The following is a 22643-nucleotide window of genomic DNA, read 5'->3' on the forward strand; positions in this document are numbered from 1 at the left end:
TACAGTGCTCTGCACATAGTAAGCGCTCAATAAATACTATTGAATGAAGTAAGGGGGAGTGCGGGTGTCCTGACTCTGCCCACCAGGCACCTGAGGAGACTCTGACTTGTGCACTGGACCAACTTAGAGTGTGGCCCCCCCACCTCAAGCTTGGGCACCTTACTGTCATTCATTCATTCATTCATTAGTATTTTTTGAGCGCTTACTATGTGCAGAGCACTGTACTAAGTGCTTGGAATGTACAATTCGGCAACAGATAGAGACAATCCCTGCTCATAGATGGGCTTGCAGTTTAATCCGGGGATACAGATGGACAAAAAGCAAAACTACTTAATCACAATAAATTGAATCAAGGGGATGTACACCTCATTAACAAAATAAATAGGGTAATAAAAATATATACAAATGAGCACAGTGCTGAGGGGAGGGGAAGAGAGAGGGGGAGGAGCAGAGGGAAAGGGGGAAAAGGGGGCTTAGCTGAGGGGAAGTGAAGAGGGAGCAGAGAGGGAGCAGAGGGAACAGAGGGAAAAGGGGAAGCTCAGTCTGGGAAGGCCTCTTGGAGGAGGTGAGCTCTCATTAGGGCTTTGAAGAGGGGAAGAGAGTTAGTTTGGCTGAGGTGAGGAGGGAGGGCATTCCATGACAGCAGTAGGACGTAGGCCAGAGGTCAACAGCGGGAGAGGCGAGAACGGGAGATGGTGAGGAGGTGGGCGAGGAGGTGAGCGGCAGAGGAGCGGAGAGTATGGGGTGTGCAGTAGAGAGAGAGAAAGGAGGAGAGGTAGGAGGGGGCAAGGTGATGGAGAGCCTTGAAGCCCAGAGTGAGAAGTTTTTGTTTCGTGTGGAGGTTGATAGGCAACCACTGGAGGATTTTAAGGAGGGGAGTGGCATGCCCAGAGCATTTCTGCAGGAAAATGATCCTGACAGCGGAATGAAGAACAGACTGGACCGGGGAGAGACAGGAGGAAGGGAGATCAGAGAGAAGGCTGACACAATCATCCCGGGAACCCAGGCCTCGGCTGCCCCAAGGGCTGGTGGGAGTGGCGGCGCGAGCGGCCAACGGGCGGCTGGGAAACCGACAAGATGGCTCCACGCGCCGCCGGCCACCCGGCAGAGCCCACCATTCGCCGAGAAGCCCCCTCTCTTTGATAAAAGAAGCCGGCGTCTGCCTCCAGGCCCCCGATGATACGCAGATCTACATCTCCGCCCCTGTCCTCTCCCCCTCCCTTCAGGCTCGCATCTCCTCCTGCCTCCGGGACGTCTCCACCTGGATGTCGGCCGGCCACCTAAAACTCAACATGAGCAAGACTGAGCTCCTCATCTTCCCTCCCAAACCCGGTCCTCTCCCAGACTTCGCTATCACCGTGGATGGCACGACCATCCTTCCCGTCTCTCGGGCCCGCGATCTTGGTGTCATCCTCGACTCGCCTCTCTCGTTGTCCCCACACATCCTAACCGTTACCGAGACCTGCCGGTCTCACCTGTACAATATCGCCAAGATCCGCCCTTTCCTCTCCACCCAAACAGCTACCTTAACACTACGGGCTCTCGTTATATCCCGGCTAGACTACTGTGTCAGCCTTCTCTCTGATCTCCCTTCCTCCTCTCTCTCCCCGCTCCGGTCTATTCTTCACTCCGCTGCCCGGCTCATCTTCCCGCACAAACGATCTGGGCATGTCACTCCCCTTCTTAAACACCTCCAGTTGTTGTCTATCAACCTCCGCTCCAAACAAAAACTCCTCACTCTAGGCTTCAAGGCTCTACATCCCCTTGCCCCTTCCTACCTCTCCTCCCTTCTCTCTTTCCACTGCCCACCCCACATGCTCCACTCCTCCGCCGCCCACCTCCTCGCCGTCCCTCGGTCTCGCCTATCCCGCCGTCGACCCCTGGGCCACGTCCTCCTGCGGTCCTGGAACGCCCTCCCTCCTCACCTCCGCCAAACTGATTCTCTTCCCCTCTTCAAAACCCTACATAAAAGTCACCTCCTCCGAGAGGTCTTCCTGACTGAGCTCCCCTTCTCCCTCTACCGGCCCCTTTACCTCTCCGCAGCTTAACCCTCTTTTCCCCCCATCTCCCTCTGCTCCTCCCCCTCTCCCTTCCCATCCCCTCAGCACTGTACTCGTCCGCTCAACTGTATATATTTTCATTACCCTATTTATTTTGTTAATGAAATGTACATCGCCTCGATTCTATTTAGTTGCCATTGTTTTTACGAGATGTTCTTCCCCTCGACTCGATTTATTGCCATCGTTCTCGTCTGTCCGTCTCCCCCGATTAGACCGTAAGCCCATCAAAGGGCAGGGACTGTCTCTATCTGTTGCCGACTTGTTCATTTCAAGCGCTTAGTACAGTGCCCTGCACATAGTAAGCGCTCAATAAATACTATTGAATGAATAAATGAATGAATGAACGAATGAATGAAGAGCCTTGAAGCCCAGAGTGAGAAATTTTTGTTTCGTGTGGAGGTTGATAGGCAACTACTGGAGGATTTTAAGGAGGGGAGTGACATGCCCAGAGCATTTCTGCAGGAAGATGATCCTGACAGTGGAATGAAGAACAGACTGGAGCGGGGAGAGACAGGAGGAAGGGAGATCAGAGAGAAGGCTGACACAGTAATCCAGTCGGGATATTATGAAAGCCTGTACCAGTAAGATAGTCGTTTGGATGCAGAGGAAAGGGCGGAGCTTGACGATATTGTAAAGGTGAGACCGGCAGGCATTGGTGACAGATTGGATATGTGGGGTGAATGAGAGAGCTCAGTGGAAAGAGCACGGGCTTTGGAGTCAGAGGTCATGGGTTCGAATCCCGGCTCGGCCACTCGTCAGCTGTGTGACTTTGGGCAAGTCACTTGACTTCTTGATGCCTCAGTTACCCCGTCTGTAAAATGGGGATTAAGACTGTGAGCCCCACGTGGGACAACCTGATTCCCGTGTGTCTACCCCAGCGCTTAGAACAGTGCTCGGCACATAGTAAGCGCTTAACAAATACCAACATTATTATTATTAGAGCTGAGTCACACTGTCATCCCCTCCCCCATCATGTGGGTGGAATCTCCCATTAGAAATGATCGATGAACTTTGGTCTTGAAGCTTCAAGACGGAGGCCCTTCCCAGAGGAAGTGATCATGGTGCTAGCCTTTGGTGTGGCATTACTCGCACCCTCTCGCCCCCGCCAGTCATGTTCTCGCTGGGGTCTGGGACGCAAGCACATAGGTGCCTGGACAGGGGTGCGGCACTTGGCGAAACGCACCTGAGGTCTCTGCCCTTGGCTCCATCTAGAAGCTGAAAAGTGGTTCTCACACTGCTCAGATGACACTAGCAGTGGGAAAGGGAGATGAGGAACACATCCTAGACTCTGAAAGCCCCTCAGCAGTAGGAAAAGAAGAAGAGAGAAAGAAGGAGGGAGGGACAGGGAGAGGTTAGAACCCAGCTGGGAGACGGAGACTGGTGCCCCAACCCAGACACCGGGAACAAGACAAAGTCTGGAGACAAAGTCACTTTTATTGTCCAGTGCAGAGGCTAGAGGAGGTATTCATTCAGTAGCATTTATTGAGCGCTTACTATGTGCAGAGCACTGTACCAAGCGCTTGGAATGGACAATTCAGCAACAGATAGAGACAGTCCCTGCCCTTTGACGGGCTTACAGTCTAATCGGGGGAGACAGACAGACCAAAACAATAGCAATAAACAGAATCAAGGGGATGTACATCTCATTAACAAAATGAATAGGGTAATAAAAAATATATACAAGTGAGCGGGTAAGCACAGTACTGAGGGGAGGGGAAGGGAGAGGGGGAGGAGCAGAGGGAAGTGGGGGGAAAAGAGGGTTAAGCTGCGGAGAAGTGAAGCGGGGGGCAGAGAGGCAGCAGAGGGAGCAGAGGAAAAAGGGGAGCTCAGTTTGGGAAGGCCTCTTGGAGGAGGTGAGCTCTCAGTAGGGCTTTGAAGAAAGGAAGAGAATTAGTTTGGCGGAGGTGAGGAGGGAGGGCGTACCAGGACCGCGGGAGGACGTGGGCCAGGGGTCGACGTGCGGGATTCTCCGCAGGCCAGAGGGTTTTGAGAGCCAGCAGCCTGGAAGGCAAAGCGGCAGGGTGTAGCGGAAGGCCTGCAAGGCAGGTCGTGGGTTCTAATTCCGCCCCCCCCACATGACCGCCGGGTGACCTCGGGAGAGACACGTCCCTTCTGTGGGCCTCAGCCGCCTCTCCTGGAAAAGGGGATGAAGCCCGGCAGCCCCAACTGGGACAAGCTGCCCGCCTGGGAACAGTGCTCAGCGCATGGTGAGCCCTGAATGAACACCATCCTTATTATTATTACTCCCTTATTATTATTACTCTCATCCCAGCTCTGCCGCTTCTCTGCCGTGTGACCTTGGGCCAGTCACTTCATTTCTCTGGGCCTCAGTGACCTCATCTGGAAAATGGGAATGAAGACTGTGAGCCTCACGTGGGACAACCTGATGACCCTGTATCTCCCCCAGCGCTTAGAACAATGCTCTGCACATAATAAGCGCTTAACAAATACCATTTTTTAAAAATCTACCCCAGCGCTTAGATCAGTGCTCAGCACATAGTAGGCGCTTAACAAATGCCAATTTTTTTAATCTACTCCAGCGCTTAGAACAGTGCTCTGCACATAGTAAGCGCTTAACAAACACCAATTTTATCTCCCCCAGTGCTTAGATCAGTGCTGTGCACATAGTAAAGGCTTAAGAAATACCATTTTTAAAATCTACCCCAATGCTTAAAACAGTGCTGTGCACATAGTAGGTGCTTTAAAATGCCATCCTTCTCCTTCTCCCTGTCCTGGGGGCCTCAGTGACGTCACGTGGAGAAGGTGGCAGAGGCCTGGAGCCCCCGGGGGACCCGATGGCCTTGGGGCGTCCCCAGCGCTTAGCTCAGTGCTGGGGCCGCCCAGGCGGCCCTGACGCGGGATTGGAACTCGTGATCTTGTGGGGCCAGAAGGAAGGACGGAAGGCTGCAGCTTGAGTAGGTGGGTGGATGGAGCACCACTTTTTTTGCAACTGTCCAACAGGAAGAGGGGAGTGGAGAAGGACCAGAAGTACCTGCTCCCAACCAGCACCACTGGCAAAGCCGCCCAGGCCATCACCACCGCCCAGAAGCCTCTGCACCCAAGGGATGACCCATCCCACTGAGGGCGGAGCATCTGATCCCATGAGCAGGGTAGGGGGCAGGCAGCGTCCAGGGCAGGAGGAAGACGTGACCAGGTCCGATCTGATGGGCTTGGGGCTCCCTCTGCTTCCAGACACCACAGATACAGCATGGCCTAGTGGAAAAAACATTTGCTTGGGAGTCAGAGGACCTGGTTTCTAATCTCAGCTCAGCCACTTGCCAGCTGTGCAAACTTGGACAACTGACTTGACTTCTCTGTGCCTCAGTTACCTCATCTGTAAGATGGGGAGAAAGTGTGAGCCCCACGCGGGACAACCTGATTACGCTGTATCCCCCCCAGCGCTTAGAACAGTGCTTAGCACATAGTAAGCACTTAACAAATATCATAATTATTATTATCATTATTATTCTCTGAGTCTCAGTTTCCTCCTCTGTAACATGGGGATTCAATGTCTGTTCTCCCTCCTACTTAGACAGCGAGCCCATGTGGGGAAGAAACCGTGTCTGACATTCATTGATTCATTCAAGACGTGATTACCTTGTATCCACCCCAGCGCTTAGAACATTATTTGACATATAGTAAGCGTGTAGCAAATACCAGAATTATTATTACTGTTACACAAGGCCGACCTTTCAAAACCAAGCTATTCCCCCAACCAGCACTAACAACAGCAGTTGGGGGGATGCAGTGCTGGCTTGATCATTGATATTGCAATGGCAGTTACAATCTCCTGGAGATTGGGGAGCTCTCGGACTGGGGTTCAAGGTGGGGTCCTGACTGGAGGAGGGGCAGTCCAGCCACTCGGGAGCCATGGGGCGGGGGGAGTCTGTGGCTACTACCACACTACCAGGATCAAAGCGCCAGTAGTGGGAGCCTTTGAAGAAGTAGGTGTCACCTGCCGTGGAGAGGAAGAAAGGTCACTCCCTGAACCCAGTTATCCTGCCCTCCATCCCATACCCAGGTGTCCCAATCCTGGTCCAGGTGCTTCCTCCCTGACCCCTCCCCGACCAGGTGCTCCCTCCCTGACCCTTCCCCCAAGCCAGGTCCTCCCCCCAGGGCTCCCACCTTTGTTGCTGCTAATGACATCATCAGGAGAGGAAGGGGCCCCTTCCCAGAGGCTCAAAGGTTTAGGGTATCCGGGGTCTAGGCTGCGGGCACTCTCGTCGTAACGCCAGTACTGGGTGCCCCTGAACAGGTAGGTCTTGCCATTCTGGGGCCACGTGAAGACGGCATCCACCCGCTCCCCGGCTGGGAGTCCCAGCTTGGTCAGTGGCCAGGGAGAGTCTGACTCCAGCTGCCGATCCTTGAACACCCAGACCCGGGGGCCTGGGGGCAGGGGGAGGAGGCAGGTCACCTCAGAGCCCTCGGTCACCCACCTTAGCGACCCCGGCTTCTGCTGCGTCCACCCCCACCACCAGCAGCCCCTTCCCCAACACTGCCCTCCCAGCCCCCATCCCTCCCACCACCCCGCCCCATCCTCATGCTAGTCACCATCGAAGAGCAGAATGCGTCCGTCCCGGGGTCGCGCGTAAGCTGCATCGATGGCCTGCACGGTCAGGGGGAGCCCCTCCCAGAAACGATGCAGCTGGGCCGGCCGAGGGGACACCAGCTGGCCTGAGGGCTGCAGACGCCAGAACCACGGGCCTGTGGGGCAAAGGAGGAAGGAAATGGGGTTCCCGGGAGTCTGGCAGGAGAGGAAAAGGTGGCAGGTGGCCACCCTGGAGCCACAGGCTCAGGTCACCCTGACTCGATTGCCTTGAGGCCAGGAGGGCAGGCCACAGTCCGTCAAGCCCTAAACCTTGCTCTCACCCCATCCTAGCTTCACAAGAGGACTCGGGGAGCCTGGGTAACGCCCAGTTCCACCCCTGGATCATGGGCCAGGCCCGACCAAGGTAAGGCAAAGAGCCCAAGGGATCATGGGGAGGTGGGGGAGAGCTGGAGGCCCAGAAAAGTCAAAAATCATAGGTCCCAGGGTCAATCAGTCAATTGTATCTATTGAGCACTTACTGAGTGCAGAGCACTGTAGTAAGTGCTTGGGAAAGTATAACAGACACATTCCCTGCCCACAATGAACTTACAGTGTGGATATTCAGGAGTGAGAGGTCAGGAGATCCCAGGACATGCAAAGGCTGTGTGTGTGCGCGCGTGCGCGTTTGTTTGCTAGGAGGTGGAGAGCAGACCACTGGGGCGGGATCAGACGCCAGAAGCCAAAGGTCCTCACCTTTGAAGAAGAAGATCTCCCCCCGGATGTTGGCGATAGCATCAAATCCACCAACACAGCGATCGGGGCCTGGCTCTGAAGGGCTGTGGGTAGGGAGAAGGGGAGGGGAGGTGGAGTGGGGAACGGTACAGGAAGGGAGGAGACTTTCCCTCAGTAGATGGGGAAGGAGAGAGGAGTTAGAATGGGTAAACTGAGGGCACAGGGTCGGGTGGCTGGGCAGGAGAGGAGGAGGAGGATGGGTAAGGGAATAGAGATCCAGAGGCTCAGAGGGGAGAGGAGTAGGTGTGGGAGTTGTAGGGGTGGAGGGTGGGGGTGGGACTAGGAGGATCTTACCTGTCTGGGGGCTGCCGCGGGGGCTGCGGAGGAGGGACGAGAGGTTTTCTTGAAGGCTGTGGTTTCGGGGACTTCGGCCCCTTCCCTACAGGGAGACTGGGTCAGTTGGAAGGTGGAGATGAGAGAAGAGATTGGGATAGGACCATAGTCGAGCACTGCAAGAAGCAGCAGCTTGTTCTGGGGTGAGCAATAGCCGTAGCTGAGCATAACGCTGAGAAGACGGGTTCTAGGGAGGCCAGAGGTGATCAAAGTCCAGAGAAGCGAGCAGAGACAGGTGGAGGGAGTCTGGGGTGTGGAGTTCTCTCACCGTAGAGCTGCTGCAGGCCCTCCTGGTCATCGGGAGGGAGGTGGTACTGGCTTGGATTCCCGGCGGGGCCCTGGTAGAAAGGCCGCATGATGGAGTTGGGGGCAGAGGAGTGCGCCAGGCCTAGAGCGTGACCAAACTCATGCACTGCCACTGCAAACAAGTCCGTCCCGCCGCCATCTGGGGGGACAAGGAGAAGGAGTCTCGGGGGGTAAGATGGTAGACCCTGGGCCTTCCCCAACCCCTTCACCTCTCTGATCCTCCACCAAGACTCCAGGAGAGCAGGTTTCCCCAGGGCAGGGCACTGAATCAGGCAAATGTTGAGGGACGAGTCAACAGCTACTTACCAGGGACAGCCTGTTATTTATAGAGTTACACTTGGATTACAAGAAGCAGCTTGGCCTAGTGGAAAGAACTCTGGCCTGGGAAGCAGAGGACCTGGGTTCTAAACCCAGTTCTGCCACTGACCTGTTGTGTGACCTTGAGCAAGTCACTTTGATTCTCTGTGTATCAATTTCCACACCTGCAAAATGGGGATTCAATAGCCATTCTCCCCCGCCACTAGACTGTGAGCCCCTTGCGGGACCAGAGACTGTTGAACTCGATTACCTTGTAATGGTCCCAGTGCTTAGTACAGCTCTTGGCACATAACAAAGCAAATGCTCCAGTGAATGTTCTTCGAAAAAGACACCCCAGATGGTGAAATTCACCTAAGGGTGCATGTGTATCAGGACCCACTGCCCTAGCCACATTGTGCAAATAAAAAGGCTGTCCCTTGTTGCGTTATCATGCTTAATGTTGGCAGGATGTGATGTTGTGTCTTCTATGAAATGGGCTAATACTTGCCTCATCACCTCCCCTCCCTTGAAAGGGCCTGACTGGTTGAGGGGAGAAGAGGGCAGGGGGAGCAGGGGGAAAGGAGGGAAAGCAGAATCTGAATCTACTGAGGTATCTACTACCGGCCCCGGGAGGGTAACGTACCATCCTCCCCGAAAGTCCAGGCCTCCTCTTCGTCAAAATGCGTATCTCCCGAGATGGGGTGTTCCCCGGGGAAGAAGGCATGGGCCAGTGTGCCCCCTGGGCCGTCGAAGGGGTAGCCATCCTCGTGGTAGGCCCGGGAGAAGTCGATGAGGATGTCGGCCTCCGCGGCACTCCCTGTCACCACCTCACGGAACTCTAGTCCGCCCACGGTCCCCCACGCTGCCAGTGCATACTGCATCAGGGTCCGAATCGTGTCCATGCTCAGGGCCGAGGCCCGGGGAAAAGAGCGGACCCTGTGGGAGGAGGGAGGCAGCTCCGAGGGAACCGGAGAGGGAACGCCGGCCTGCTGACTCCCTCCTTTCCCAACCCCAGGACCCCGGGTAAGTGTGGTGGGGCGAGGTCTGGTGGGGTGGGGGACCGGGGGCAAGGACTCACCTCCAGGTCAGGAGCCGCCTGTTCCACATGCTGCCGCTGAGTGCATATCTCCGCCTCCGCCGCCGCACCAGCCCTGCGGCCCCGACCAGATCAGGCAGGGAGCAGCGTGGCTTCTGCATCATGGCCATGGTCTGCTGGTCTATTTTGGGGGGAGGGGGGGAAGGGAGCCGGGGAGAGAAACAAGGGGTTAGTGGGATAGCAGGGGACATCCCTCTTTTCAGACCCCTCAGGGCCAATGTAGAGGCGGGCCCCCGGAGAGCTATTGCTGCAACTATCCGGGCCCTGACACTTCTAGAATAAGGGAAATTCATTCATTCAGTAGTAATGTACTATCTAAACTGTCAATCAATCGATCAATCGATTGGATTTATTGAGCACTTACTATGTGCAGAGCACTGTACTAAGCACATGGAAAAGTACAACATAAGAATGTAACAGACACGATCCCAGCCTACCATGAGCTTGCAGTCTAGAGGATGAGTTTACAGTCCTGCCAACAAACTTCCCAGAACCACCTGTTCCCCAGTCATGGCTGAGGGGCAGAGGGAAGGTTATGTATATATACACAGCTCTCCCAAGACTTCAGCAGAATAGAAAAAATTTCAGTTGGAAAAGGGGGTCAGGGATGACGGGGGTTTTAATCTCATGGCTGTAAACTTGTTGTGGGCAGCGATTGTGCCTATCAACTCTATTGCATTATACTTTCCCAAGTGCTTAGAACAGCACTCTGCACACGATAACCACTCAGTAAATACCACTGATTGTTGATTGATTAATGGGGGTGAACTGCAAGGCAGCAAAGACTAATGGAAAGACCACAAGACTGGGTTCTAATCCTGGTTCTGCCACTTGCCCAATCTATGACCTTGGAAGCACTTAACCTTTTTGTGCTTCAGCTTCCTCACCTGTCAAATCAAGACAAAATACCTGTTCTCCCAGATGAGGTAACTGAAGCCCAGAGAAGTTAAGTAACTTGACCAAGGTCACACAGGAGGCAAGTGGTTGAGCCAGGATTAGAAAATCCCAGCAACGGGGCGGTTCACGGAGACAGACCCGCTTGGGTCATGCATAATAATAATAATAATAGCCTCAACATTTAATCCCTGCACTTTCTTCTCCTTTGTAGAGTGGTTGAAATGGCATCATTCCCGGAAAAGGCTCATCTCTGCCCCCGGGCCCTGGTGTTGCTCTTGTGGTGTGCCCAAGTTCGGCGGTTCTGGGCCGTGCTGAGGTCGATCAGCCTGGGCTTTCTCTGTCTTTCAGCCCTCCTGACACACGTGGTTCTTTGGATTAAAATCATTTCTGATGTGTAGACTTTTTAAAAATTTCCATTCTACCAAATGCTTGGGTTTAGATGTACATTTGCTCCCCACCCTGCAAGAGATATGCAGCCTGCTCTAGGGAGACCTAATGGAGTAAAGCAGTTTGCTCTGGGGAGGGGACAAGGGGGAATAACTAAGTAAAACCACATGGACCCCACTGGCTGGGTACTGGTTTGACAGAGTTCGAGGGCTCCTGCCACTGCAGCCTGACAATTAATAATAATGTTGGTATTTGTTAAGCACTTACTATGTGCCAAACACTGTTCTAAGCTCTGGGGTGGACACAAGGGAATCAGGTTGTCCCACGTGGGGCTCACAGTCTTAATCCCCATTTTACAGATGAGGTAACTGAGGCACCGAGAAGTTAAGTGACTTGCCCAAAGTCACACAGCTGACAAGTGGCCAAGCCAGGATTTGAACTCATGACCTCTGACTCCAAAGCCCATCCTCTTTCCACTGAGCCACGCTGCTTCTCTTGACAATTGGGAGGTCAAGATAGTCATGAGGGATAGCTAACCAGCTCTACCCACCACTCTTTCTCACTGGGCACATAAAGACAGACCCAGCATCCTCTCCCACACTCCCATTCCAAACTCTTCCCCCCTGCCCCAAACGTGCATTTGAGGTTTCCCTCTCTAGCCCATACCCCCTTGGACATCCCTGAACAGGGCCTGGGCTAACAGAGACAAGCATCCTAACGCCTCCCCGCAGGTCCTGCCAAGTCCTGTCCTCTGGGACAGAAACAGATCAATTGGGGGACAACTGAGAGCAAGACTGAGTATTGAACTGGGTTTGGTGGCCTCTTCAAATAGCAAAGGGAAAATCATTGTCACCTATCTTTCTCTCTGAGCTGAAAGCTCGGTTTAGGCAGTGACTGTGTCTACCAACTCTCTTGTAGTGTACTCTCCCAAGTGCTTAGTCCACAGTATTCATTCATTCAATAGTATTTACTGAGCGCTTACTATGTGCAGAGCACTGTACTAAGCGCTTGGGATGAACATGTAGGCAACAGATAGAGACAGTCCCTGCCGTTTGACGGGCTTACGGTCTAATCGGGGGAGACGGACAGACGAGAACAATGGCAATAGATAGAGTCGAGGGGAAGAACATCTCGTAAAAACAATGGCAACTAAATAGAATCGAGGCGATGTACATTTCATTAACAAAATAAATAAGGTAATGAAAATATATACGGTTGAGCAGACGAGTACAGTGCTGAGGGGATGGGAAGGGAGAGGGAGAGGTGCAGAGGGAAGTGGGGGAAAAGAGGGTTAAGCTGCGGAGAGGTGAAGGGGGGGCGGTAGAGGGAGTAGAGGGAGAAGGGGAACTCAGTCTGGGAAGGCCTCTTGGAGGAGGTAAGTTTTAAGTAGGGTTTTGAAGAGGGGAAGAGAATCAGTTTGGCAGAGGTGAGGAGGGAGGGCGTTCCGGGACCGCGGGAGGACGTGGCCCAGGGGTCGATGGCGGAATGGGCGAGACCGAGGGACGGCGAGGAGGTGGGCGGCAGAGGAGCGGAGCGTGCGGGGTGGGCGGTAGAAAGAGAGAAGGGAGGAGAGGTAGGAAGGGGCAAGGTGATGTAGAGCCTTGAAGCCTAGAGTGAGGAGTTTTTGTTTGGAGCGGAGGTTGATAGGCAACCAAATAATGTTGGTATTTGTTAAGTGCTTACTATGTGCAGAGCATTGTTCTAAGCACTGGGGAAGATAGCGGGTCATCAGGTTGTCCCACGTGAGGCCCACAGTTAATCCCCATTTTACAGATGAGGTAACTGAGGCACAGAGAAGTTAAGTGACTTGCCCACAGTCACACAGCTGACAAGTGGCAGAGCCGGTATTCGAACCCATGAGCTCTGGCTCCCAAGCCCGGTCTCTTGCCACTGAGCCGCGCTGATAGGCGCTCAATAAATACCATTTATTCATTCATTCAATAGTATTTATTGAGCGCTTACTATGTGCAGAGCACTGTACTAAGTGATTGGAATGTACAGATCAGTAACACTGATGATGATGACAATGCTCCTTTTGGAGAAGCAGCTGACTCTGTGGGGCATTCAAAGACGTATTCCTGGTGACTTTTACCTCTTCATTCGCCTCCTCGGTGGAAATCAAAGCACTGTGGGGCCTGACAGGCAGTGAGGGAAGAAGGGGTGTGGGGAGGAGAAGAGCCTAGGGAGATTTGGGGAGGAGTCAGGCATCTTGGAAGGGACAGGGTGGGGGTGAAGGATACCCTTACCCATGAAGCCCGTCTCCTTCAGCCCTGCAAACCTTTGCATGGTCTGGATTGCATCCCGGAGGAGAACTTGGCTCTGCAGCTGGGCTTGGGCCGGGTCCGGGGCCGGTAGGTAGCCATAGCGGGTGAGCCAGTCCTGAGGAGCAAGGAAGGAAGGGTTACAAAGAGACATCTAACAGCCCACTCAACCCCTAGGACACATTGCCTTGAGAAGCTGGACTCTGGAGACCCTGAATGGGAAACTGAAGAGACACGGACCCCAGGCTTTCTGCTTCGGTGCCCTCACATTTCCTCTCTCAACTACAGATCTGCTCCCCAAACCCCTCAAGTCGCCAGCTCCAGTGTCCTTTCAGGATCCAAGTGCCTGTACTTCCAGCCTCAGGAACTCCCCCACCAGCCCCTCCCTTTAGTTCTCCCCAGAGTTCGGATGTCTTTGCCATCTAGAGTCCACCAAAGCGAGCACAACACAACTCCTTCCCCAGCCCCAGGCACCCTGCCCCCAGCCCCCTCCCCAGACTCGGGCATCCTGTCCCCGACCTCTTCCCCTTCCCAAACCTAGGCCCTCTGTCCCAGTCCCCTCCCCTCACTGGACCCAGGCACCCTTCCCCGGCCCCCTTCCCTGCCCGGACCCAGGCACCCAGCCCCCAGCCCCCTCCTCTCCCCAGCCCCAGGCACCCTGTCCCCAGGCCCCTCTCCTCCCCGGACCCAGGCAACCTGCTCCCAGTTTCCTCTCCTCCCTGGACTCAGGCCCCCAGGCCCCTTGGACCCAGGCATACTGTTCCCAACCCCCTCCCCTCCCTGGATCCAGGCACCCGATCCCATTCCCCTCCCCTCCCAGGATCCAGGCCCCCTGCCCTCGGCCCCTCTTCGCCCCGACTCCTTCACAGAACACGATTCCCCAACCTCTCCGCACCTCGAAGAACCGAAGTTCCCTGCCATCCTTCGGCTCTCATCCCTTCCCAGACCCCAGACCCTTTCCCCTTAGAAGACTCAGCTCCCCGCCCCGCCGGGATCCAGGCGTCCTGCCCCCAGCCCGTACTCACCACGCCCAAGCTGATGTCCTGAGCCGAGGGATCCCGAACCCGCGAGGGGAGAGGTAGCGGCAGCAGCTGCGGGGGGAGCAAGAGAAGGAGGAGGAGGAGGAGGAGAAGAAGGTGGGGGGGCACTGGGGCCCCCCAGAGCTCCATCCTCGGGCTGCGGCTCCGGTCGAGGGAGGAAATGAGGGAGGGAGGGGGAGAAGGAGGGACAGGGGAGGGGACGGGCAGGGGCGGCTCTGCCCGAGGTGGAGGGGTGGGGGGATGAGGGGTGGGGGGGACCGGGCAAAGTGGGAGGGGGCAGTGCTGGGTTAGAAGGCACCTGAGTTTCGGGAAGGGCCTATGGGTTCGGGCCTCCTCCCTTTTGGGCGGGGTGGGTCCCCATTAACCGAGGGAAATGACCCAATTTCCCGGGGAACCGCAGCTGGTGTCGGGTGAGGGGTTAGGGGGTTCAGAAGGAAAGACAGAGGGGTCCAGATCCCCGCAGCGGCCACCGCCTTGTGAAGCCCCTTTGTCTCCCGCCTCCACACTTGACCCCATTAACCCTTCACAGGGGAGATCAAAGGGAGGGAGGGGGCCGGAAAGCCAGGCCCCGAGGGGTGGGAGGCCGGAGAAGGAGAGGGGAGTTGGGTGGGAGGAGAAGGGAGGGGGGGAGGGGACCAGAGCTTGAGGGCAAGATGCCTGAGAGTGGGGAGAAAAGATCCCGGGCCTGGGACTTGAGCTAGGACTTCAGACTCCTCCGCCAGCCAGACTTAGTCCCTTCAGGAGTGGGGGCGGCCACAGGATGAGGGGGCGAGGGGTGGGGAAGGGCATCTTGGAAGAGAAGAGAAGACTTGTCCCCTCTCCCTGCCCTTTTCCCAATTCCTCCCTTTCTTTTCACCTCAGCTTATCTCCCTTATCTCTTCCTCCCTCACTCTTATCTGTTCCTGTCTATTGTTTTTCCAGCCCCTCAAAAATCCGCTCCACAACTTCTCTGTAGCGTGCTGTGCTAATGTGTGCGGGCTGTCTCCGTCCTCTCTCGCTTCCCCTCTCAGATCTTATCTGAGATTGCTGCAGATAGTGGTAGCACTGGAGTCATTGATCGGAAAGGGCCAAAGGCAGACGGAGTCAGGACCGCAAAAGCAGATTTACCGACAGGCTCGCAGAGGCAGAGGAGACACAGGGCCGCGGAGGCAGACAGGCCTGCAGAGATAATAATTACGGTGTTTGTTAAGCGCTTACTACGTGCCAGTCACCAAGATAGAGATGGGGAAGGCTGCAGAGCTCCAAGGGTGCTGCTAGTCAGTTAGGCACGTTTATTGAGCACTTGCTGTGTGCAGAGCACTGTATTAAGCCTGTGGGAGAGTACAGTATAACAGTAAAACAAACACAACAAGTTGCCACAACAAGCTTACATGTGGCTAAGTACTAGGTAGATAGAAGATAATTAGGTCAGATACCACCCCTGCCCCACATGGGGCTCACTGTATGAGTAGGAGGGAGGGAAATCCCCATTTTACAGATGAGGAAACTGAGGCACCGAGAAATTAAGTGACTTGCCCAAGGTCCCACAGCAGGCAAGTGGCAGAGCTGGGATTAGAACCCAGATCCTCTGGATCCCAGCCCTCGGCTCTTTCCTCTAGACTGTAAGCTTGTTGTGGGAAGGGAAAGTGTCTATTGTTATATTGTACTCTCCCAAGCGCTTGGTACAGTGCTCTGCCCACAGTAACCGCTCAGTAAATACAACTGAATGAGCGAATGAATAAATGAACGAATAGCACCACCAAGGCTTACTGAGCGCACCTCTTGCCCGAACCTCTGGGTTAGCCCCCTAGAGATGGAGACCAGTTCCTCACTGCCAGCAGTAAACCCAGCCAGTCTCGCAGCTCTGTCCAGGCCCCTCTTCACACACCACCCCCGCCACCCCCAGCTTTCCGACTTTCCCATTTCCAAGTAGTGAATGGAAAACCCCTGGGGTTAGAGAAGTGAAAGGGAATACTTCTTCTTTTGGGGACTGCAGAGGAAGAGAGACAGGACACCTTCTGTTCTGCCTTCCATTCCTGCTCTCTCCCCAAATCCAAACAGTCGGCCTCCAGCCCCTGGCTCCCCACCAGCCGACAACTCTGCTCCCCATCCAGGCAGACTGCCCCCAGCCTCCCCTCCTCTCTCCCGCACCTCCAGATCGATGCTAAGTGGTTCTGGGAAGAGGGGGAGGGGATGCAATGGTGACCACTAATGGCAATGGGGAGGGGAACTGGGAGAGAGGGAGGAAGACTAACTAGTTGGATCTGGGAATCTGATAGAGACAGGAGAGACGGAGGTGGGTGTAGCTGACTTCTTCCTCGCTTTCCCTGTTTTCTCTGCCCATCTGTATGTCTGTCTTTCCATTTCCCTGCCTTTTTCCTGCTGTCTCTCTCCCTCTTGACTTCTCCCCCTCCTTTTCATTCAGTCAGATTCATTGAGCACTTACTGTGTGCAAAGCATTGTCCTAAGCACTTGGGAGAGTACACTAAACCAATAAATTGATCATTCCTTGACATAGACCCTGTTTTCTCCTGCTGTGTCTTTATCCCTACTCAGCTATGAGCTTAATGAAGGAGGGATCTTGTCTTCTAACCTTTTTATCCTCTCCCAAACACTTAAAACAGTGTTGTGTTCAGCAGGCACTCAACAAAAGCTGTTGATTGATGATTGATCTAGCTGATGTCCAAAGCCCCATCCGCCAGGCCCTTCTCCCATCCTGCAGTGTCTTTGCCCATCCTGAATCTGTCGCCACTCACAGATCGGGGCTACTGTCCTGCCACCTGTGAGCTCTGGGCACTGACCTTGTAATGTTGCCCCACCGGGTTTTATCTCTTCCTAGGCCTCTGACCCTTTCTACAGGTGCCAAGTCGCAGACCCTTCTTATATGACTGTCTCTGCTTGGATTTGGCTACCTTTGTTATGTAGCCGTTAATACTCATTCTGCTCTCGGCTCCACAGCTCTTAGGGACATATCCTTACACTCTACCATATCCCCTGCCAGTCTCACCTTCACAGTATCGCCAAGATCCGCCCTTTCCTCTCCATCCAAACTGCTACCTTGCTGGTACAGGCTCTCATAATATCCAGACTGGATTATTGCGTCAGCTACCTCTCTGATCTCCCATCCTCCTGTCTCTCCCTGCTCCAGTCGATTCTTCATTCCGCTGCCCGGATTAACTTTCTACAGAAACGTTCTGGGCGTGTCACTCCCCTCCTCAAAAACCTCCAGTGGTTGCCTATCAAGCTTCACATGAAACAAAAACTCCTCACTCTTGGCTTCAGAGCTCTCCATCACCTGGCTCCCTCCTACCTCACCTCCCTTCTCTCCTTCTCCAGCCCACCCAGTACACTCCACTCCTCTGCCGCTAACCTCCTCACGGTTCCTCGTTCGCTCCTGTCCCGCAGTCGACCCCTGTCCCACATCCTACCACGGACCTGGAATGCCCTCCCTCCTCATATCCGCCAAACTAACTCTCTTTCCCTCTTCAAAGCCCTACTGAGAGCTCACTTCCTCCAGGAGGCCTTCCCAGACTGAGAGCCCTCCCTTTCCCTCTGCTCCTCCTCCCCTCCCCATTCCCCCTACTCTCTCTCTGCTCTTCCCCCTTCCCCTCCCCACAACACTTGTGCATATTTGTTTATATTATTCATTACTCTATTTATTTTGTTAATGATGTGTATATATCTATGATTCTATTTATCTTGGTGATATTGACGCCAGACTACTTGTTTTGTTCTGTTTTGTTTTGTTGTCTGTCTCCCCCGTTTAGACTGTGAGCCCTTTGTTGGGCAGGGACCATCTCAGTTGCTGAATTGTACATTCCAAGCGCTTAGTACAGTGCTCTGCACATATTAAGTGCTCAATAAATACGATTGAATGAATGAATGCATTTATTTTAATGTCTTTCTCCCTCTCTAGATCGTAAGCTCCTTGCGGGCAGGGATCACATCTACCATGACAGGCCACCACACTCCCCACCTTAAAAGCCTTATCAATAATAATAATAATGTTGGTATTTGTTAAGTGCTTACTATGTGCAGAGCACTGTTCTAAGCGCTGGGTTAGATACAGGGTAATCAGGTTGTCCCACGTGGGGGTCCCAGTCTTCACCCCCATTTTACAGATGGGGTAACTTAGGCCCCGAGAAGTAAAGTGACTGGCCCAAAGTCACACAGCTGACAAGCGGCGGAGCTGGAATTTGAACCCATGACCTCTGACTCCCCAGCTCGTGCGCTTTCCACTGAGCCACGCTGCTAAATCACATCCCCTCTGCCTTCAAACACGCCCACGTCTCCCCCATCCTAAAAAAACCCGCTCTTGACCCCACTTCCCCCTCCAGTTATCGTCCTATCTCCCTACTACCCTTCCTTTCCAAAATCTTAGAACGAGTCGTCTACAATCGATGCCTAGAATTCCTTAACTCCCATTCTCTCCTAGACCCCCTCCAATCTGGCTTCCGTCCCCTCCACTCTACCGAGACTGCTCTCTCTAAGGTCACCCGTGACCTCCTTCTTGCCAAATCCAATGGCTCCTACTCCATTCTGATCCTCCTTGACCTCTCTGCTGCCTTTGACACTGTCGACCATCCCCTCCTCCTCCATACCTTATCTCACCTTGGCTTCACGGACTCTGTCCTCTCCTGGTTCTCCTCTTACCTCTCTGGCCGATCATTCTCGGTCTCCTACGCTGGAGCCTCCTCCCCCTCCCATCCTTTAACTGTTGGAGTTCCTCAAGGGTCAGTTCTTGGCCCTCTTCTGTTCTCCATTTACACTCACTCCCTCGGTGAACTCATTCGCTCTCACGGCTTTGACTACCATCTCTACGCAGATGACACGCAGATCTACATCTCCGCCCCTGTCCTCTCCCCCTCCCTTCGGGCTCGCATCTCCTCCTGCCTCCGGGACGTCTCCACCTGGATGTCTGCCCGCCACCTAAAACTCAACATGAGCAAGACTGAGCTCCTCATCTTCCCTCCCAAGCCCGGTCCGCTCCCAGACTTCTCCATCACCGTGGATGGCACGACCATCCTTCCCGTCCCGCAGGCCCGCAATCTCGGTGTCATCCTTGACTCGTCCCTCTCGTTCACCCCACACATCCTATCCGTTACCAAGACCTGCCGGTTTCACCTCTACAATATCGCCGAGATCCGCCCTTTCCTCTCCACCCAAACGGCTACCTTACTATTACGGGCTCTCGTTATATCCCGGCTAGACTACTGTGTCAGCCTTCTCTCTGACCTCCCTTCCTCCTCTCTCGCCCCGCTCCAGTCTATTCTTCACTCCGCTGCCCGGCTCATCTTCCTGCAGAAACGATCTGGGCCTGTCACTCCCCTTCTTAAACAACTCCAGTGGTTGCCTATCGACCTCCGCTCCAAACAAAAACTCCTCACTCTAGGCTTCAAGGCTCTCCATCACCTTGCCCCTTCCTACCTCTCCTCCCTTCTCTCTTTCTACCGCCCACCCCGCACGCTCCGCTCCTCTGCCGCCCACCTCCTCGCCGTCCCTCGGTCTCGCCTATCCCGCCGTCGACCCCTGGGTCACGTCCTCCCGCGGTCCTGGAACGCCCTCCCTCCTCACCTCCGCCAAACTGATTCTCTTTCCCTCTTCAAAACCTTACTTAAAAATCACCTCCTCCAAGAGGCCTTCCCAGACTGAGCTCCTCTTCCCCCTCTACTCCCTCTGCCATCCCCCCTTTACCTCTCCGCAGCTAAAGCCTCATTTTCCCCTTTTCCCTCTGCTCCTCCACCTCTCCCTTCCCATCCCCACAGCACTGTACCCGTCCGCTCAACTGTATATATTTTCGTTACCCTATTTATTTTGTTAATGAATTGTACATCGCCTTGATTCTATTTAGTTGCCATTGTTTTTACGAGATGTTCTTCCCCTTGACGCTGTTTATTGCCATTGTTCTTGTCTGTCCGTCTCCCCCGATTAGACTGTAAGCCCGTCAAACGGCAGGGACTGTCTCTATCTGTTGCCGACTTGTTCATCCCAAGCGCTTAGTACAGTGCTCTGCACATAGTAAGCGCTCAATAAATACTATTGAATGAATGAATGAATGAATCTCTTACAGGAACCCTTCCCACTTCCTCTCTCCTCTGTGTTGTCTGTGCACTTGGATCTGTGCCCTTTAAGCAATGAATATTCACCCACCCTCAACCTCACCGCTTTATGTACGCATCCCTAATTTATTCTTTAACATCTGTCTCTCCTTCCAGACCGTATTGCTCCTTGTGGGCAGGGAATTTTCCTTCCAACTCTGTTATGTTGTATTCTTTCTCATGCCCTTAATACAGTGCTTTGAACACAGTAAGTGCTCAGTAATTGATTGATTGACAGAGCTGGCTATCTGGTTGTTTAGCTTTCAAACTGAATCCTCCTTTACAGTTACTTTCACTTGCGAATGTGTGTGTGGTTTGCCTCTGTTCCAGAGAGTATCTGCCAAAGTCACTCACAGAAACTTTCCATGTCACTTTACAGTCTTGACTATTTAAGCCCCTCTGCTATCTAAAAATTGTTTTGTGCTTTTCTTCCACATTAGAGCAGGGCTCTTGTCTACAACCTCTACCGAAGTCTTCTGAGTTCTTAGTTACAATGCTCTGCACTTATAATAATAATGATGGCATTGTTAAGCACTTACTATGTGCAAAGCACTGTTCTAAGCACTGGGGTAGATAGAAGGTGATCAGGGTGTCCCATGTGGGGCTCACAGACTTCATCCCCCATTTTACAGATGAGGGCACTAAGGCCCAGAGAAGTGAAGTGACTTGCCCAAAGTCACACAGCAGACAAGTGGTGGATACAGGATTAGAACCCTTGACTTTCTGACTCCCAGACCCGTAATCTACCCACTCCGCCATGCTGCTTCTCCTTACTTTCCCTCCCAAGCCCTGTCCTCTTCCTGACTTCCCTATCACTGTGGATCGTACAACCATCCTTCCCATCTCTCAAGCCCGCAACCTCGGTGTCATCTTTGACTCGGCTCTCTCATTCACCCCACACATCCAATCTGTCACCAAAACTTGCCAGTCTCACCTTTATAATATCGCCAAGATCCACCCTTTCCTCTCCACCCAAACGGCTATCTTACTGGTACAGGCTCTCGTAATATCCCGGCTGGATTATCGTGTCAGCCTGCTCTCTGATCTCCCTTCCTCCTGTCTTTCCCCGCTCCAGTTTATTCTTCACTCCGCTGCCCGGCTCATCTTCCTGCAGAAACGCTCTGGGCATGTCACTCCCCTTCTTAAAAACCTCCAGTGGTTGCCCATCAACCTCCGCACGAAACAAAAACTTCTCACTCTAGGCTTCAAGGCTCTCCATCACCTTGCCCCCTCCTACCTCTCCTCCCTTCTCTCTTTCTACTCCCCACCCCGCACGCTTCGCTCCTCTGCCACCCACCTCCTCACCGTCCCCTGTTCTCGCCTAACCCTCCGTCAACCCCTGGGCCACATCCTCCCGCTGTCCTGGAACACTCTCCCTCCTCACTGCCGCCAAATCAATTCTCTTCCCCTCTTCAAAGCCCAACTTAGAGCTCACCTCCTCCAACAGGCCTTCCCAGAGTGAGCTTCCCCTTTTCCCTCTGCTCCCTCTGCTCCCCCTCTACCCCCCCTTCACCTTCCCTCAGTTAAGCCCTCTTTTCCCCCCTTTCCCTCTGCTCCTCCCCCTCTCCCTTCCCTCAGCACTGTGCTCCCTTCACCTTCCCTCAGTTAAGCCCTCTTTTCCCCCCTTTCCCTCTGCTCCTCCCCCTCTCCCTTCCCTCAGCACTGTGCTCGTCAGCTCAATTGTATATATTTTTATTACCCTATTTATTTTGTTAATGAGATGTACATCACCTTGATTCTATTTATTGCTATTGTCTTTGTCTGTCTCCCCCGATTAGCAGTCTAAGCCCGTCAATGGGCAGGGATTGTCTCTATTTGTTGCCGATTTGTACATTCCAAACACTTAGTACAGTGCTCTGCCCATAGTAAGCGCTCAATAAATACTATTGAATGAATGAATGCTTCTCAGTAGGAACTCAGTAAATACCCATACTTTCGACTGATTGGTTGGTTGTGTCCTTCCCTCAGCTCTTGGTTAAAGTGTGGGGCTGAAAGTGTACTGCTGTCCCTCTGGCCTGCCTTTGCCTCCCTATCCAGTCACTACTATATTGTCCATCTGCTGAGTGGTGGTCTCCCTACTAGAACTGCCCCTTGTTTTGAAGACAATGCTATCGATGGTGAGACTGTATCAAGGAATGTTTCATTAGCCACCCCTTGCCCCCTGTAATGATAATGACAATTAAGTCCTTAGGGTGTGCCAACCACTGTCCTAAGTGCAGGGGTGTATTCAAGAACATTAGGTCCCACATGGGGCTCGCAGTCTAAGGAGGAGGGAGAACAGGTATTGAGCCCTCTAGACTGTCAGCTCCCTGTGTGCAGGGAATGAGTCTATTATATTTGTTATATTGTACTCTCCCAAGCGCTTAGTACAGTGCTCAAAAAATATGATCGATTGCATCCCCATCTTGTAGCTGAGGGAACTGAGGCATAGAGAAGTTAAGCGACTTTCCCAAGGTCGCGCAGTCGGTACCTGGTAGAGACGGGATTAAAACCCGGGTCCTGGGCCTCCCAGGCCCGGGTTCTTTTCACTGGGCCACGCTGCTTCTTCCTCTGCCTGTGAAAACATGGC

The 22643-nt window shown here is 53.7% G+C and overlaps 1 protein-coding gene across 1 annotated transcript; it reads right to left on the reverse strand.

Moving 5' to 3' along the window:
• Window positions 1-5528: 5528 nt before the first annotated feature.
• On the reverse strand, window positions 5529-14129 carry MMP25 (matrix metallopeptidase 25). Its single transcript, XM_029075731.1, has 10 exons — window positions 13983-14129; window positions 12943-13075; window positions 9395-9533; window positions 8960-9252; window positions 7982-8158; window positions 7675-7759; window positions 7342-7424; window positions 6612-6764; window positions 6186-6446; window positions 5529-6015 (listed from the first exon to the last, which is right to left on the reverse strand). The coding sequence occupies exons 1-10, from the start codon at window positions 14124-14126 to the stop codon at window positions 5753-5755; spliced, it is 1731 nt and encodes a 576-aa protein (XP_028931564.1). The 5' UTR covers window positions 14127-14129; the 3' UTR covers window positions 5529-5752.
• Window positions 14130-22643: the final 8514 nt, after the last annotated feature.

The sequence above is a fragment of the Ornithorhynchus anatinus genome, chromosome 11, assembly GCF_004115215.2.
Source record: "Ornithorhynchus anatinus isolate Pmale09 chromosome 11, mOrnAna1.pri.v4, whole genome shotgun sequence".
Classification (NCBI taxonomy): domain Eukaryota; kingdom Metazoa; phylum Chordata; class Mammalia; order Monotremata; family Ornithorhynchidae; genus Ornithorhynchus; species Ornithorhynchus anatinus.